The sequence below is a fragment of the Leuciscus leuciscus genome (assembly GCF_965113295.1).
Source record: "Leuciscus leuciscus genome assembly, chromosome: 7".
Lineage (NCBI taxonomy): Eukaryota > Metazoa > Chordata > Actinopteri > Cypriniformes > Leuciscidae > Leuciscus > Leuciscus leuciscus.
Window position 1 is genome coordinate 44,038,822 of NC_138731.1, and position 17,439 is coordinate 44,056,260.

General features: G+C 36.9%; 1 protein-coding gene across 2 annotated transcripts in view; it reads left to right on the forward strand.

Moving 5' to 3' along the window:
- Positions 1 to 604: 604 nt before the first annotated feature.
- Positions 605 to 17,439, forward strand: part of lcp1 (lymphocyte cytosolic protein 1 (L-plastin)) — a gene marked incomplete at its 3' end in the record, with an annotated part of 20,893 nt that continues 4,058 nt past the window's right edge. Inside the window, exons 1-12 of one of the 2 annotated variants that reach the window (XM_082174689.1) lie at positions 605 to 672; positions 5,656 to 5,744; positions 7,596 to 7,759; positions 8,190 to 8,313; positions 8,433 to 8,565; positions 9,220 to 9,301; positions 9,394 to 9,559; positions 9,972 to 10,114; positions 10,760 to 10,855; positions 14,988 to 15,183; positions 16,223 to 16,301; positions 17,178 to 17,292. In XM_082174689.1, coding sequence (XP_082030815.1) covers positions 5,678 to 5,744; positions 7,596 to 7,759; positions 8,190 to 8,313; positions 8,433 to 8,565; positions 9,220 to 9,301; positions 9,394 to 9,559; positions 9,972 to 10,114; positions 10,760 to 10,855; positions 14,988 to 15,183; positions 16,223 to 16,301; positions 17,178 to 17,292 — 1,365 coding nt within the window. In that variant the 5' untranslated portion in view covers positions 605 to 672; positions 5,656 to 5,677. The remainder of the gene's footprint in view (positions 673 to 5,655; positions 5,745 to 7,595; positions 7,760 to 8,189; positions 8,314 to 8,432; positions 8,566 to 9,219; positions 9,302 to 9,393; positions 9,560 to 9,971; positions 10,115 to 10,759; positions 10,856 to 14,987; positions 15,184 to 16,222; positions 16,302 to 17,177; positions 17,293 to 17,439) is intronic. The other variant, XM_082174690.1, reaches the window with a different exon arrangement.

The window sequence follows — 17,439 nt, forward strand, 5'->3', positions numbered from 1 at the left end:
GCTGGTGAAATGGGAACAAACTCAATTGCTTTTGCAGTAATTGAAGCTGTATTATATTTTTTATATATATTTTATCGTGTTTACATGATTTTATATAATTTTATTCATTGGTTTATTAAGTACAGACAGTATTGCTTTGTTATTACTGTATTGTTTAATCTCTAGAACCAAATGCATACTGTCCACTCAAGTGGATATCTGCAAATCTCTTTTTCAAAAAAAAAAAAGTGTGTAAAAAAAAAAAAAAAAAATCTTGTTTTTCATGCCCTAAGAGCAATAAAACACATAAGAAAAAAATGGCACATTACTCATGACACTCAGGACTGATAATCATGTTACACTTAGTCAAATATAGATTAAACTTCTTCCCGAGGATGTTTCTTAAACGATGGCATTTGTACACCCAAACTTGTGGTGACATTCTTGAATTGACCATTTCACAAGATCAAACCAAATCTCAGAGTAGTGACAGACGCTGTCAAATGTCGATCATGTTTGCAGATGTCAAGCGCTTTACCTTATAAAGACATAGACTGTGTGTGTTCCTGTTTCCACTGTCGTGTAGGCCTCTGTGTATGTCACTTCCTTCCTCTCACATTTGAATAGAGTCGCAGCAGAACCTCTGAAAGTGACCAGACACAGATCCACCCTGAAGTCCACCGTCGTCTGCAGGTAAGAGATGCACATCATCACTATCTGTGTTTGTCGAGTGTACGAAAGGTATTCCATCACTGATGTGAGTCTGACAGATGCTGCACTCTTCAAATGAGAAACAGCCTGAAACTTTCAGATCCTGATCAGATCATGTGTACTAATCATTTAAACAGCTTTAGTTGATTATGTAAATGTTTGTGCTTCATCCTCACTCACACGTGATGCATTTGATAGATTTAGTTGAATATTAATGCAAAAGCTGATTTTATCAATATTATTCATCTTTACATGTGATGCATTTCATAGATTTAGTTGAATACTAATGCAACAGCTGACAAAATACAGGGAACGTTCTCTGTACGTTCTGGCAAGTTATGAACAAACGTTCATCCAGTAACATTAATAGATTATGTTATCTGGTCTGTAATTATGTTCTCAAAAACATTATTTATACATCGTTTATGGAACTTTCTGAAACGTTGTAGTTGTACGTTTGTCATTTTTTAAATGTTACTCGCTTCAGAATGTTCAGAGAACATTTAAAAAGTAACATTCCATAATGTTTGCAAAATAGAATGTTTCCATAAATAAGATTAAAAAAACAACAAATTAAACTAGAGAACATTGAGAAATTACGTTTTCATAACATTTTTATATTAGCTGGGAATACAGTCGAGTCCAAACATCTGAGAGTGAAAAGGTTCACATTTGCCATCGCCATTTAATTGAATAACTTTGCTTTTCCAATGCATGTGATATTACCAGTATGGCAGTATGAGAAATGGCAAACATGAATTTTTATAAAATTTTGAATTCCAGATTTTAAGCGTGCTCTCAGAGTTTCAGTTTGTCATAAAGTTTTGGGGTTTTTTGAGTGCTCAATGTAATCTAAAGCAGAAGCGAAGCTTTGCACTGTGGTTAAAGGAACAGGAAACTGCGGTTCGGCTGTGCAACAAGTGCATGAAGTTATTGCTTCGTTCTACAGCATCTATACTGTGCTCCATCTTCCATCTCAGAGCCTCGAGCCTTAAAGTGTCATTAACACCTTTGCAAAGAGTGGGATGTGCAGCAGCAGAATCGATTATATCATTTTTTATTTCTAGCCTGAGCTAAAACAAAAGCAGAATGCACATGTGAAAGAGGAAGATCAGAGCACATGTGAAGGCCTGAAAGCAGACATTTTGAAATGACACTGAAATGAACAGTTGTTCTATTGCTCAAGTGTTTAAAGAGACTGAAAAAGACATAAAATAGTGGTAACACATAACAATAAAGTAAATCTAGTTACTGTATTAACTAACATGAACTCACAATGAGCAATGTTTTTTTTTTACAGCTTTTATTAACCTTTGTTAAATAAACATGTTTATATTCATGTTGATTCACAGTGCATTAACTAATGTTAACAGATACAATTTTTAATTAAAAAAAAGTATAAATGTGCTGAATAGAAGAATTGTTTATTGTTAGTTAACAAATGAAACCTGCTTGTAAAGTGTTACCAAAATAGTTCTCAGCTAAACATTTCCCTCATGATGATTTATGCTGATAAAAAGCACTTATGTCATGAAGATGCAAATGTGCAGCAGCATCTGATTATTTCACTGAGCTGAACAGACATCACCTTAAACAGAGCAACATTTGCATGTTAAATGCAGTGATATTAAGCATCCGTTTGATAGAACTGAAATCACAGACGAGCCCCGCTTCATTATCCACACAACTAAAATGGGTTTTATAGTCTTGTTACAAAGACAGTTTTAAGGAAGAAATGTCTCAGCTGTATTCTGGAGATTTAAACTCCCAGCTAACAGGGAAAGTTATGAGCAAATGTTCTTCCTGTAACGTTAATAGGATGTTTGTTCAGAGTTGGACGTTCATCAAACATTTTTTAAATGTTACAACTTGTTTCGGAATGTTCAGAGAACGTTCAAAAGTAACGTTCCATGTTTGCTAAATGGAATGTTCTATTAACTTTCTCACGATGAAGATATAAACTGGACCTTTTGAATGTTAAGAGAACATTCAACGATACCCTCATGTATCGTTATTCGATACATATCACGATACTGAACTCACCATACGATGTTATTACGATACTTCATGACATATGATAAAAGGTTAACAAAACATTTGCTTGGACTTGGTGCTGAAACCCAAAGCACAGGACAATAGAGACACCAGAATAAAAATATTCATGATTCTGAAGCTGAAAATACATCATTACTTTAGACGAATATGCTTTCACTCACTATATATATTTAAAATAATGTAAGCCACTTTTTACTGGTAACATCAGACATTTGGCATTATCAGGACACACAAATATTCCCCCATTGCATTATTATACATTATATTCAACATTATATATAGTAGTTTAATGTAGAACTGACACTAAAACTCTGTAAACTTACATTTTTCTCACACAGTAATTTTTATTTTGGGTGAACTATACATGATACATCACTATACACAATACATATATTTGTATTGAGATATATTGTGACACGACGATGTATTGTTACACCCCTAGAAATACCGGTTTTCAATACTTAATGGGGACGTTAGCAAAACGTGCTGTTTGCTCAAATCCTGAGGTGAAGCAGCATTGTAAAAACCATAGGTAAAAACCATAGACTGTAAACAATAACGAGCTTTAAACCTCTTCCATGATTGCTGACATACTTCTGCGTTTGTTAACGTTCAGGACGTTCATCACGACACACACATCTCACACTTTCAGAAGCGGGAAGTCACGTCTGCTAATGCGAATTCGCTTGTTTATATTTGCGTAACTGCTGTAAACCTACTGTAAAGTTCACTGTCATTGCTCAAGGTTGCCATTCAAATGTATAATTCTCATCATGTACTATGATTATGCTCAGCTAAGCTATATTTTTAATGTCGTCTCCTCAAACCACATGCTGTTACACAAGCAACAGCCACTTCCGGTATGAAAGGTCTTGCTCAAGCCTCTGGATGGCATGTTTGCGTCTTCACTTCATGTCGTTACAAAACCCTCGCGTTGATCAGACAGGAGGATGTTAGAAGGACAAACTAGCTGAGAAACAGCTAACGTTCTTCTCAAAGTTATGAACCATATCTGATATGTATTATGTAACGTCCTCAAAAACGTTAGCATAAAAACAGGTTACACTCTATTTTAAGGTGTCATTTTTACAGTGTAATTATATATTTAAGTACTGAGTAATATTAAGCAACCACATGTACCACATATACTTACTATAGGGTTAGGGTAGGATTAGGGTTTGGTTGAGGGTTAGTTGCATGTAATTTACTGTTATTACTATGGTAAGTACATGTAACATGTAACAAGGACACTGTAAAATAAAGTGTTACCATTTATTCAAAATAAGTGTTACCCCCAAAACATTATTTATGCATAAAAACATTATTTATGCATTGGCCATGGAATGTTTTTTTTTTATTATATCACAATACAAAAATGCAACAATATGTATTGTGGATAGTGATAATATGTATTGTGTATAGTTCACCCAAAATAAAAATTACAGTGTGATAAAAAAACAACAGTTTTAGTGTCAGTACTACATTAAACTACTATATATAATATAATATAATATAATATAATATATTATAATGCAATGGAGGAATATTTGTGTGTCCAGATAATGCCAAATGTCTGATGTTACCAGTAAAAAGTGGCTTACATTATTTTAAACACATCTAGTCAGTGAAAGAGTGAAAGCATATTCGTCTAAAATAATTCTGTTTTCAGCTTCAGAATCATGAATATTGTTATTCTGGTGTCTCTATTGTCCTGTGCTTTGGGTTTCAGCACCAAGTCCAAGTCTATTCATTTACTATTCATTTACACACCAATGTAATATCAAATTGAGCATTTTAATCAATTTTAATCAACAGTACATTTTCTGTTAACCTTTTATCATGTCTTGGGAATATCGCAATAATATGGTATCGTGAGTTCAGTATCGTGATATGTATCGAATCGTGACATGAGGGTCTCGTTACACCACAATTTTTTTCTGAAATGTTTAGTAAGACATTCATCTAATATTATTTAAATGTTACTGCTTGTTTCAGAATGTTCAGAGAACATTCAAAAGTAACATTCCCATAATGTTTGCAAAATGGAACGTTTGCATAATAACCAAGAAAAAACATATTCAAAACATTTGAAATACTGGATGTTTTGATTGTTCAAACGGAGGGTGTTTTAAAGGTGTGGTATAATGCCCTTTTCACAAGATGTAAAATAAGTCTCTGATGTCCCCAGAGTGTGTGTGTGAAGTTTTAGCTCAAAATACCCCACAGATATTTTTATATAGCATGTTAAAGTCGTCACTTTTTGAGGGTGAACAAAAACACACCGTTTTATGTCTGTCCCTTTAAATGCAAATGAGCTGCTGCTCCCGGCACAGGGGGCGGAGCTTCAAGAGCTCTTGTCCTTTTACCTCACACACACACACACACACGCACTGAACATTTCAAAAACTTTTAGACTTTTATGTTCAAACCGAAGTCAGACAATGATGGAGAGACTCAAGAAGAAGTGACAACATGTAGAAGCAACAGGACATTTCTGAATGGTTAGTTGATGAGTTTATGAAGCTGATGTGTAGTTATCTTCTAGTCATTGATTAGCATATTCTGTCTTGATAATCTATAAATAGTGTTCCGGGGGCGGGGTTTATGTAAATTCTAGGGTTGGTGATGTCACTAACCCGGGAGGAATGTGGTGTAGTCTCTACCAGCCGTTTGTTGTAGTCCTTAAAAGGCAATTTCTTTAAAAGCAAATATCTCCCTTTGCTTTGAACTTTGAGCGTTGTAACTTTGCAGATGTAGTTTATGCTCAAACAGCAACATTACACACTAACTAAAGTTAGAAAAGTCAAATCATAATCAATCACCCCTTTAAGTATCGGCTGCTTCATCTCCCTATCCACTGTTTAATAAACCATCATCAGAACACAAATTCAATCTCTCTCTTGTTCACAGGTGATCTATCTATCAGTGAGAGATGGCGGGCACAACACACATCCCAGCGGAGGAGATGGAGGACCTGAGAGAGGCCTTCAGCAAAGTCGGTGAGTGAACAATGCAGTGTGAAAGCTATAGATCTGACTGGCTCATAACTGGTTTCAAATCTGATTCCTCTTTACACTTCCAGTTCCTCAGCAACTTTATTAGTAATCCTTTTTAGCACTTTTAAGTTTCTTAACAAAAAAAATAGTTCTTATTCATATTTATTGCACTGAAACCTTCTGAACGATTCGTGAAAATAATAAGTTAATTAGAGTGATTCAAACCAATAACTTGAGTTTTTGAATGATTCATTAAAAGAATCAGTTTATGCGACTGACTTAAACCGGTGTTGTAATTGTTAACTAAAACTATTAAAAAACTATTAAATCATTGAAATAAAGATTTCAAATCATAAAATGACAAAACTTGCAACTTGGCAACTAACTTAAAGAAATGTTTAAGTACTACAGTTACTAAAACTGAATAAAAACTTATTAAAACAAACTAAAATTTAAATGATAACTGAAAAAATTAAAATAAAAGCTAATTCAAATGGCTATCATAGTATATAAAATGCTTAAATATCATTGATTCAAACCTATTTAAATCAGCATTTGAGTCAAATTTTTAAAGAATCAGTTCATTAGAGTGATTCGGACTACACTGGTCCACCTTAGAAACATTGCTAAGCTACGTAATATGCTATCAGTTTCTGATGCAGAAAAGTTAGTTCATGCATTCATGACCTCGAGACTGGATTACTGTAATGCTTTATTAGCTGGTTGTCCTGCATCCTCAATAAACAAGCTACAGTTAGTCCAAAATGCCGCCGCTAGAGTTCTTACGAGATCAAGAAAATATGATCATATAACACCGATTTTATCATCACTGCATTGGTTACCTATAAAGTTCCGTATTAATTACAAGGTATTGCTACTGACTTATAAAGCCCTAAACGGCTTAGCTCCAGTCTATTTAACGGATCTTCTATCACCCTATAATCCATCGCGCTCTTTAAGATCACTAAATTCAAGGCTTTTGGTCATACCTAGGATATCCAGAACCACCAAAGGAGGGAGAGCATTTTCACATTTGGCTCCAAAACTCTGGAATAGTCTTCCTGATACTGTTCGTTGCTCAGACTCGCTCTCCCAGTTTAAAACTAGATTAAAGTCGCATCTCTTCAGCCAGGCATTCATATAATCCTACAGTTCAAACTACAATCCGGCTTCTATCCAATGCCAGAGGAGAACTGGCCCCCGACTGAGCCTGGGTTCTCCCAAGGTTTTTTTTTCTCCATTAGGTCACCTGATGGAGTTTTAGGACACCATTAGGTCACTTGATGGAGTTTTTCGGTTCCTTGCCACTGTTGCCTTTGGCTTGCTCAGTTGGGGATATTTAATTTAATTTTATCAATCAAAAAATTCCTCTTGAAACAGACTTTGTTGTATTATTTTAATTTAATACTGTGAAGCTGCTTTGATGCAATCTGTATTGTGAAAAGCGCTATACAAATAAACTTGACTTGACTTGTATATATAAATACACACACATGCATGTACATATTTAAGAAAATGTGTTATTTATATATAAAATATTTATATTTCTATATAATATAAATTATATATACAGTATATATTCATGCAAATATTTCTTAAATATATACATGCATGAATACATGCTTTTATTTTGGATGCGATTAATCGCGATTGTTCGTTGCCCAGCACTACTGAAAATATACAAATATAAGCTAATTAAAAATACTAAAATAGAATATAAATAATACTAAAACAACACTGATTTAAGATTCTTTTGAGCGATTCATTAAAAGAATCCGTTCATTAGAGTGATTCGGAGCGCACTGGTCATGCTGTGTATTTGCTGTGGGACTGACCTTTGACCTTTTCTTGTAGATATGGACGGTAACGGTTACATCAGCACAGACGAGCTGAACGACCTTTTCCGAGCCGCAAACCTTCCTCTGCCGGGATACCGTATCCGAGAGATCGTTCAGGAGCTCAGCAGGACCATGGACCTCAACCAGGACGGAAAGATCACCTTCGATGAGTTCGCCAAGGTCAGGTCAAAGGTCACGCTCTATCATGAGGGGGAAAAATGCTAAATCATGGAAGGCCCCTTAAATAATATTTGCATTTATTCATTTAGCAGACGCTTTTATCCAAAGTGACTTACAAATGTGACTGAATATACAGTCAAGTGTCTGGATAATTTTTGGTCCCAAATTTTTATACATTTCACTGGTAGTCACTGTATGAAGACTTTTTGGGTATAATGTGTCACAGTTTACTTTATTTTGCTCTTCTCACTTACATAAATGAACTATAGTGTCCTGCACACACTAGTACAAAATATTTAAAATGATCTAGTGTCTGAATAATTTTTGGTTTGACTTTATGAATTATAATGATTTTAAGCAGAAATGACACGCGTCACCTGTCCAGTCTTCCTAAAGGTCGTGTGTGTGTGTGTGTGTGTGTGTGTCTCAGGTGGTTCATGATCTGAAGAGCTCAGAAGTGGCCAAGACCTTCCGGAAAGCCATTAATAAGAAGGAGGGAATCTGTTCAGTGGCGGGAACATCGGAACAATCCGGAACACAGCACTCGTACTCCGGTGAGGAAAAACACATCCGACACGGAGACTAGAGCTGCAGAATTGACAAAAAAAAAACTATATTAACAGCTTTACGTGTGTGTGTGTGTGTGTGTGTGTGTGTGTGTGTGTGTGTGCAGAGGAGGAAAAAGTGGCTTTTGTGAACTGGGTCAATAAAGCCTTGGAGAAAGATCCGGACTGCCAGCACGTCCTTCCCATGGATCCCAGTTCCAACGATCTGTTCACCGCAGTGGGAGACGGCATCGTACTCTGGTACCTGCAGATAAACTTTGATCACCAAAATTACATTACGTCAAAATGTTAAAAAACAAACGTTTTTTTCTTGTGAAAATATTTTAAAATATCTTGAATGTAACTCGACACCCTTGCCTCATTTAGTATTCGCGGCTCTATGAATATGCAAATGAGCCCCGCCTCCACTCACTCACTCAGCTCAGAGATCCACTGGTTGACGATCACACGTTGATCTGATTGGTTACAAGGTAGTTTGTGACGTCAGAAACACCAGCGATTTCAAAGCGTGTTTTTGAGACTGTCTTTGGTTCACTGCAGTTTTAAGGAGGAAATACTCAGCAATGCTGTCGACTTATGAATTTACTTAAAGCACATTAAAAACACCACATAGACATATAAACAAATGTTTATTTAAAAGTTTAAATGGACTTTTTTAAATGTTAGAACATTAGAACAATTAGAACTTTTTTTTAAATGTTACTTGTTTCGGAATGTTGATAGAACATTCAAAAGTAACATTCAACTAAAGTTTGCCAAATGGAATGTTCGTTTTCCTGACTTAATGGGAACATCAGCAAAATGTTCTCAGAACATATATTATTGTTAGCTGGGAAAGCACATACAGTACAATATTTCACTAGTCAGAAATATGATAATTATGACTCTTTGCAGTAAAATGATCAACCTGTCTGTGCCGGACACTATCGACGAGAGAACCATCAATAAGAAGAAGCTCACACCCTTCACGATCCAGGTGAACCGACACACTCACTCCTGATCCGGCCGTTTGTTTCATACTCTGTTGCGGTGGGATTTTAATGCTCTCGATCATGTTTGAATGTGCAGGAGAATCTGAACCTCGCGCTGAACTCGGCCTCTGCCATCGGCTGCCATGTGGTGAACATCGGAGCAGAGGACCTGAAAGAGGGCAGGCAGCATTTAGTGCTGGGACTCCTGTGGCAGGTCATCAAAATCGGCCTTTTCGCCGACATCGAAATTAGTAGGAACGAAGGTAAGAATTACTACAAGATAATCACACACTCACTCACACACACTCTCACACACACACACACAGGTGTGAGCTACAGCAAGTTTGTACATTCAACACTTTTTGGTTCTCAGGACGTTCTCAAATATTTCCCTAAACATACATTTTTTTTTTTTTTTTTTTTTTGGGGTTTGCCACAAACGTTTTCTTTACAGAGACATTATTTTACATTATTTTATGGTTGTAAAAATACAATCTAAAAAGAATGTTCCTGGAATATTATCATTTGGCTGAAAAAAATGTACTAAATACGAACCAAATACTAACATTAGGGGAACATTCTGTGTTTGCTGTGTTTCTATGTTTCTCCATCGAGTTACATGATTGTGTGTGTGTGTGTGTGTGTGTGTGTGTGTGTGTGTGTGTGTGTGTGTAGCTCTGATCGCACTACTCAGGGATGGAGAGAGTCTGGAGGATCTGGTTAAACTGTCTCCTGAGGAGCTGCTGCTGCGCTGGGTCAACTATCACCTGGAGGAGGCCGGAGCTCCCAAAATCAACAACTTCAGCTCAGATATTAAGGTACAGTAGAACAAACAGACACTGCTCAGATATTAAGGTACAGTAAGAGATATTAAGGTACAGTAGAACAAACAGACACTGCTCAGATATTAAGGTACAGTAAGAGATATTAAGGTACAGTAGAACAAACAGACACTGTTGATCAGAAGATGCTTTACTGTAGCAGAACATCAAACACTTTCAGAAACCATTCATTAATTCATCCAACTATCCATCCATTCATTTATCCACCCACACATCCCTTCATCCATCCATCCATCCCATCCCTTCATCCATCCATCCATCCATCCATCCACCCATCCACCCATCCATCCATCCATCCATCCATCCATCCATCCATCCATCCACCCATCCATCCATCCATCCATCCATCCATCCATCCACCCATTCATTCATCCATCCATCCATCCATCCATCCATCCATCCACCCATCCATCCATCCATCCATTCATCCATTCATCCATCCATCCTTTCTCAAGCCAACATCAAAGTTCGTCATGACAGATTTACTCATCTAGTTCACGTTCTGATTATGTAAATAATTTTGCCACCCAAAATGTAAATGACGCTCTCCTCTGGATGTAAAATGGCCAAATATGAACAAACAGAACGCATGTAACCTCACCATCATCTGTCATCCTGAAGGACTCCAAGGCTTATTACAACATCCTGAACCAGGTGGCACCCAAAGGAGACGACGAGGGCATCCCGGCCATCCCGATCGACATGACTGGGATACGGGTGAGAACACACAGCATCAATACATCCATACACACATCCTTCATATGCACACACTCACTCATCACTTTGAGATATTCATGCTGGTTGACCATTATGATGTCATGAGAAAACACCTGAAATCTGAAACCATTTATTATGATTATACATGCAATACTGAGGCCTGAATATTTATGTATTTGAATTGCATATAAAATTTCTATCCATTTGGATTATACAATTTTAACAAACTTAATGTGTGATGCATATTTTTCAGTCATGCATAAATGTAAGAATTCTGCTCTCAAAAAAACATGCCATAGTTTATTATTAATGATTTGCATCTATTTGATTTTATTTAAACGATCATATTTCATATTTTCAAAATGCATTTATTCAAATTGCTTAGAATTGGAATACATTGTTTAATTGTGAAAACAATTCAATGTATTCTGTGAAAAGTATGAACAAATATGGCTAGCTGTGGAACAAACAAAAATCAATAATCAATACAGCTGTTCATTGTTGGTTAATGTTAGTTCACATCGCATTAACTAATGTTAACAAATACAACCTTTGATTTTAATAATGTATTAGTAAATGTTGAAATTAATATTTACAGCAGCATCTAGAATAAAGTTATTGTCCAGCTAAAGTTAGTTTTGATTGATTCACTTCCGTTGCAAAGATCATTAGTTATTCCGTGTTGGAATTGTTTGTGTTGGAACAGAGTCTCAAACACTCATGGTTTGTGTTGAACAGAGTCTCAAACACTCATGGTTTGTGCTGAACAGAGTCTCAAACACTCATGGTTTGTGTTGAACAGAGTCTCAAACACTCATGGTTTGTGCTGAACAGAGTCTCAAACACTCATGGTTTGTGCTGAACAGAGTCTCAAACACTCATGGTTTGTGTTGAACAGAGTCTCAAACACTCATGGTTTGTGTTGAACAGAGTCTCAAACACTCATGGTTTGTGCTGAACAGAGTCTCAAACACTCATGGTTTGTGTTGAACAGAGTCTCAAACACTCATGGTTTGTGTTGAACAGAGTCTCAAACACTCATGGTTTGTGCTGAACAGAGTCTCATACACTCATGGTTTGTGGAACAGAGTCTCATACACTCATGGTTTGTGTTGAACAGAGTCTCATACACTCATGGTTTGTGTTGAACAGAGTCTCAAACACTCATGGTTTGTGTTGAACAGAGTCTCAAACACTCATGGTTTGTGTTGAACAGAGTCTCAAACACTCATGGTTTGTGCTGAACAGAGTCTCATACACTCATGGTTTGTGGAACAGAGTCTCATACACTCATGGTTTGTGTTGAACAGAGTCTCATACACTCATGGTTTGTGGAACAGAGTCTCATACACTCATGGTTTGTGGAACAGAGTCTCATACACTCATGGTTTGTGTTGAACAGAGTCTCAAACACTAATGGTTTGTGGAACAGAGTCTCAAACACTCATGGTTTGTGTTGAACAGAGTCTCAAACACTAATGGTTTGTGTTGAACAGAGTCTCAAACACTCATGGTTTGTGGAACAGAGTCTCAAACACTCATGGTTTGTGCTGAACAGAGTCTCATACACTCATGGTTTGTGTTGAACAGAGTCTCAAACACTCATGGTTTGTGTTGAACAGAGTCTCAAACACTCATGGTTTATGGAACAGAGTATCAAACACTCATGGTTTGTGTTGAACAGAGTCTCAAACACTCATGGTTTGTGCTGAACAGAGTCTCAAACACTCATGGTTTGTGTTGAACAGAGTCTCAAACACTCACGGTTTGTGTTGAACAGAGTCTCAAACACTCATGGTTTGTGTTGAACAGAGTCTCAAACACTCACGGTTTGTGTTGAACAGAGTCTCAAACACTCATGGTTTGTGTTGAACAGAGTCTCAAACACTCATGGTTTGTGTTGAACAGAGTCTCAAACACTCATGGTTTGTGTTGAACAGAGTCTCAAACACTAATGGTTTGTGTTGAACAGAGTCTCAAACACTAATGGTTTGTGTTGAACAGAGTCTCAAACACTAATGGTTTGTGTTGAACAGAGTCTCAAACACTCATGGTTTGTGTTGAACAGAGTCTCAGACACTCATGGTTTGTGTTGAACAGAGTCTCAAACACTCATGGTTTGTGTTGAACAGAGTCTCAAACACTCATGGTTTGTGTTGAACAGAGTCTCAAACACTAATGGTTTGTGTTGAACAGAGTCTCAAACACTCATGGTTTGTGTTGAACAGAGTCTCAAACACTCATGGTTTGTGTTGAACAGAGTCTCAAACACTCACGGTTTGTGTTGAACAGAGTCTCATACACTCATGGTTTGTGTTGAACAGAGTCTCATACACTCATGGTTTGTGTTGAACAGAGTCTCAAACACTCATGGTTTGTGTTGAACAGAGTCTCAAACACTCATGGTTTGTGTTGAACAGAGTCTCAAACACTCATGGTTTGTGTTGAACAGAGTCTCAAACACTCATGGTTTGTGTTGAACAGAGTCTCAAACACTCACGGTTTGTGTTGAACAGAGTCTCAAACACTCATGGTTTGTGTTGAACAGAGTCTCAAACACTCATGGTTTGTGTTGAACAGAGTCTCAAACACTCATGGTTTGTGTTGAACAGAGTCTCAAACACTCATGGTTTGTGTTGAACAGAGTCTCAAACACTAATGGTTTGTGTTGAACAGAGTCTCAAACACTAATGGTTTGTGTTGAACGGAGTCTCAAACACTCATGGTTTGTGTTGAACAGAGTCTCAAACACTCATGGTTTGTGTTGAACAGAGTCTCAAACACTCATGGTTTGTGTTGAACAGAGTCTCAAACACTAATGGTTTGTGTTGAACAGAGTCTCAAACACTCATGGTTTGTGTTGAACAGAGTCTCAAACACTCATGGTTTGTGTTGAACAGAGTCTCAAACACTAATGGTTTGTGTTGAACAGAGTCTCAAACACTAATGGTTTGTGTTGAACAGAGTCTCAAACACTAATGGTTTGTGTTGAACAGAGTCTCAAACACTCATGGTTTGTGTTGAACAGAGTCTCAAACACTCATGGTTTGTGTTGAACAGAGTCTCAAACACTAATGGTTTGTGTTGAACAGAGTCTCAAACACTCATGGTTTGTGTTGAACAGAGTCTGGGGTGGTAGTGGCGCAGTGGATAAGACACATGCCTTTGGTGTGAGAGACCCGGGTTCGAATCCACTGTGAGACACCAATGTGTCCCTGAGCAAGACACTTAACCCCTAGTTGCTCCAGAGGCGTGCGACTTCTGACATATATAGCAATTGTAAGTCGCTTTGGATAAAAAGCGTCAGCTAAATGAATAAATGTAAATGTAAAATGTCTCAAACACTCATGGTTTGTGTTGAACAGAGTCTCAAACACTCATGGTTTGTGTTGAACAGAGTCTCAAACACTAATGGTTTGTGGAACAGAGTCTCAAACACTCATGGTTTGTGTTGAACAGAGTCTCAAACACTCATGGTTTGTGTTGAACAGAGTCTCAAACACTCATGGTTTGTGTTGAACAGAGTCTCATACAATCATGGTTTGTGTTGAACAGAGTCTCAAACAATCATGGTTTGTGTTGAACAGAGTCTCAAACACTAATGGTTTGTGTTGAACAGAGTCTCAAACACTCATGGTTTGTGTTGAACAGAGTCTCAAACACTCATGGTTTGTGTTGAACAGAGTCTCAAACACTCACGGTTTGTGTTGAACAGAGTCTCAAACACTCATGGTTTGTGCTGAACAGTGTCTCAAACACTAATGGTTTGTGTTGAACAGAGTCTCAAACACTCACGGTTTGTGTTGAACAGAGTCTCAAACACTAATGGTTTGTGTTGAACAGAGTCTCAAACACTCATGGTTTGTGTTGAACAGAGTCTCAAACACTAATGGTTTGTGTTGAACAGAGTCTCAAACACTCATGGTTTGTGTTGAACAGAGTCTCAAACACTCATGGTTTGTGTTGAACAGAGTCTCATACACTCATGGTTTGTGTTGAACAGAGTCTCAAACACTCATGGTTTGTGTTGAACAGAGTCTCAAACACTCATGGTTTGTGTTGAACAGAGTCTCAAACACTCATGGTTTGTGTTGAACAGAGTCTCATATACTCATGTTTTGTGTTGTGACAGGAAAAAGACGACCTGAAGAGAGCCGAGAGCATGCTGGAACAGGCCGACCGGCTCGGGTGCCGACAGTTCGTCACAGCCACAGACGTAGTGCGAGGAAACCCCAAACTCAACTTGGCCTATGTGGCCAATCTGTTCAACAAGTATCCCGCCCTGAAGAAGCCGGAAAACCAGGACATCGACTGGAGCTCTATTGAGGGTATGTGAATCATTCGGTCATCATTTACTCATGTCGTTCCAAACCTGATAGAGAAGTTCTCTCAAAGTTATGAAAAAACATTCTTACAGCAACATTAATAATACATGATATGTGGTCTCTAATAATGTGCATTTTTACAGTCAAACCAAAAATTATTCAGACACCAGATATCATTTTGATAGTGTGTGCAGGACACTATAGTTAATTCATGTTAGTGAGGATAACATAATGAAGTAAACTGTGACATATTATATCCAAAAATTCCTCATACAGTGACTACCAGTAAAATGTATAAACATTTGGGACCAAATATTATTCAGACACTTTGACCTGATCATGTTTTGCTGAAGTGTTTTTTCTTTAATTGCTAATGCTCTTTTACAGACAGACTGAACAAAATGAAGCATTGCTTGGTGATTGGTTGAGCTAAACTGGTATTATCTAATTGTGTAGTTAAATTTAACAGCTGACAGATATTCAACATAATTCATGTGTGAGACAGTCTAACAGAAGGACGGACAAAACCAGTCAAATATCAACTGAATTCTTGTCATATTTTATTACCATTTTCTAAACTGTATATCATTCATGTAATGTTTTTAGTTGGACATTCACCATTTTTTAAATGTTACCAGTTTCGGAATGTTCAGGGAACATTCAAAAGTAACGTTCTTTGATGTTTGCAAAACGGAATGTTCCCTAAACATTTGCACAACCAAGAACATTTTTTTTAAAAACTGGACGTATTGAATGGAAGTCAGTGGGAACCGAAACTGTTGAATTCCCAACATTCCTCAAAATCTTTTTCTTTTGTGTTCAATAGAAAGTCATACAGGTTTGGAACAACATGAGTAAATGATAACTGGATTATTAGTTAGGTGGATCAGCCATTTTTCCTACACATTAATGCGATATCTGTATTGGATTTCTGTATTTACATGTATTACATTCAGTGAATAGTGAATAGTGCTTGTGCAGACACAGAGATAATGTTGAAGTAACGAGATCTCATCCATGTCTCATGTTCTGTCACTGTCAGGAGAGACCAGAGAGGAACGCACCTTCAGAAACTGGATGAACTCACTGGGCGTTAATCCACGTGTCAATCATCTCTATGTGTGAGTACCGCATCAAACACGCATCAGGCTGAACACAGAATACAACACCATAAAATGGTAATAAATAACAGTTTAAAAAAACAATTGTGGCCACTAAACCACTCAAAACATATGGAAGCCCATTTCTGCCACATAAGAAGAAAAAGAAAGAAAATCACGTTTTGGTAAATTATGACATAAATTGAAATTATGACATAATAAGTAATAATAATTTTGATATTTTTGTCATTATGACGTAAAAAGTCAATTATGACAAACGTAGACATAATTATGCTAAAAATTTGCGATAAAAAAATCATGACTTTTGTCAGAATATCAACTTTTTACGTCAGAATTTCGACTTTGTCTGAAATTTGACATTTTATGTCATAATTATGACTTAGTATGTCACAATTAAAAAAAATTGTCATACATTTTGACTTGTGTCATAATTTTAATGTCAAAATGATGACAGTAAGTCAGAATTTCAAATTTGTCAATTATGACTTTTGTCAGAATTTCGACTCAAAAATCAACTTAAAACTTTTTACTACATAATTTTTACTGTCATAATTGTGACTTAGTATGTCATAATTTTGACATGTCAGAATTTCATCTTTTTAATGTCCAAGCCTAATTATGATTTACAATAGCATGAATTTCTTGTCTATGGTGGAAGTGCCTTTATTAGTGATGCACCGGAATTTCGGCAACTGAAAATATTTGTCAAAAAAATTTATTTTGCTTCAGCATTTGAGTTCTGGGTGAACGATCCCTTTAACCCTGCTCTTCTAAACCTCCTCCACTGAGACCTGTGTGTAAACCTCCAGGTGTTCCAGCAGGTGGCGCTGCTGTGGTGTGTGTTCTCATGTTCTCACTGTGGTCCTCTTCTTCTAGGGATCTGGCTGATGCGCTGGTGATCTTCCAGCTGTATGAAAAGATCAAGGTTCCTGTGGACTGGGACAAAGTGAACAAACCACCGTATACCAAACTGGGCAGCAACATGAAGAAGGTGCGCATACACTCATGATCCATGAAACGCTTTCGTTATTACCACATTTAAGTCAGAAAGTATATTTTGTTAATATATATATATATATATATATTTTTTTTTTTATGGATTTATTTACATATTATTTTATGAATACAAAATATATAT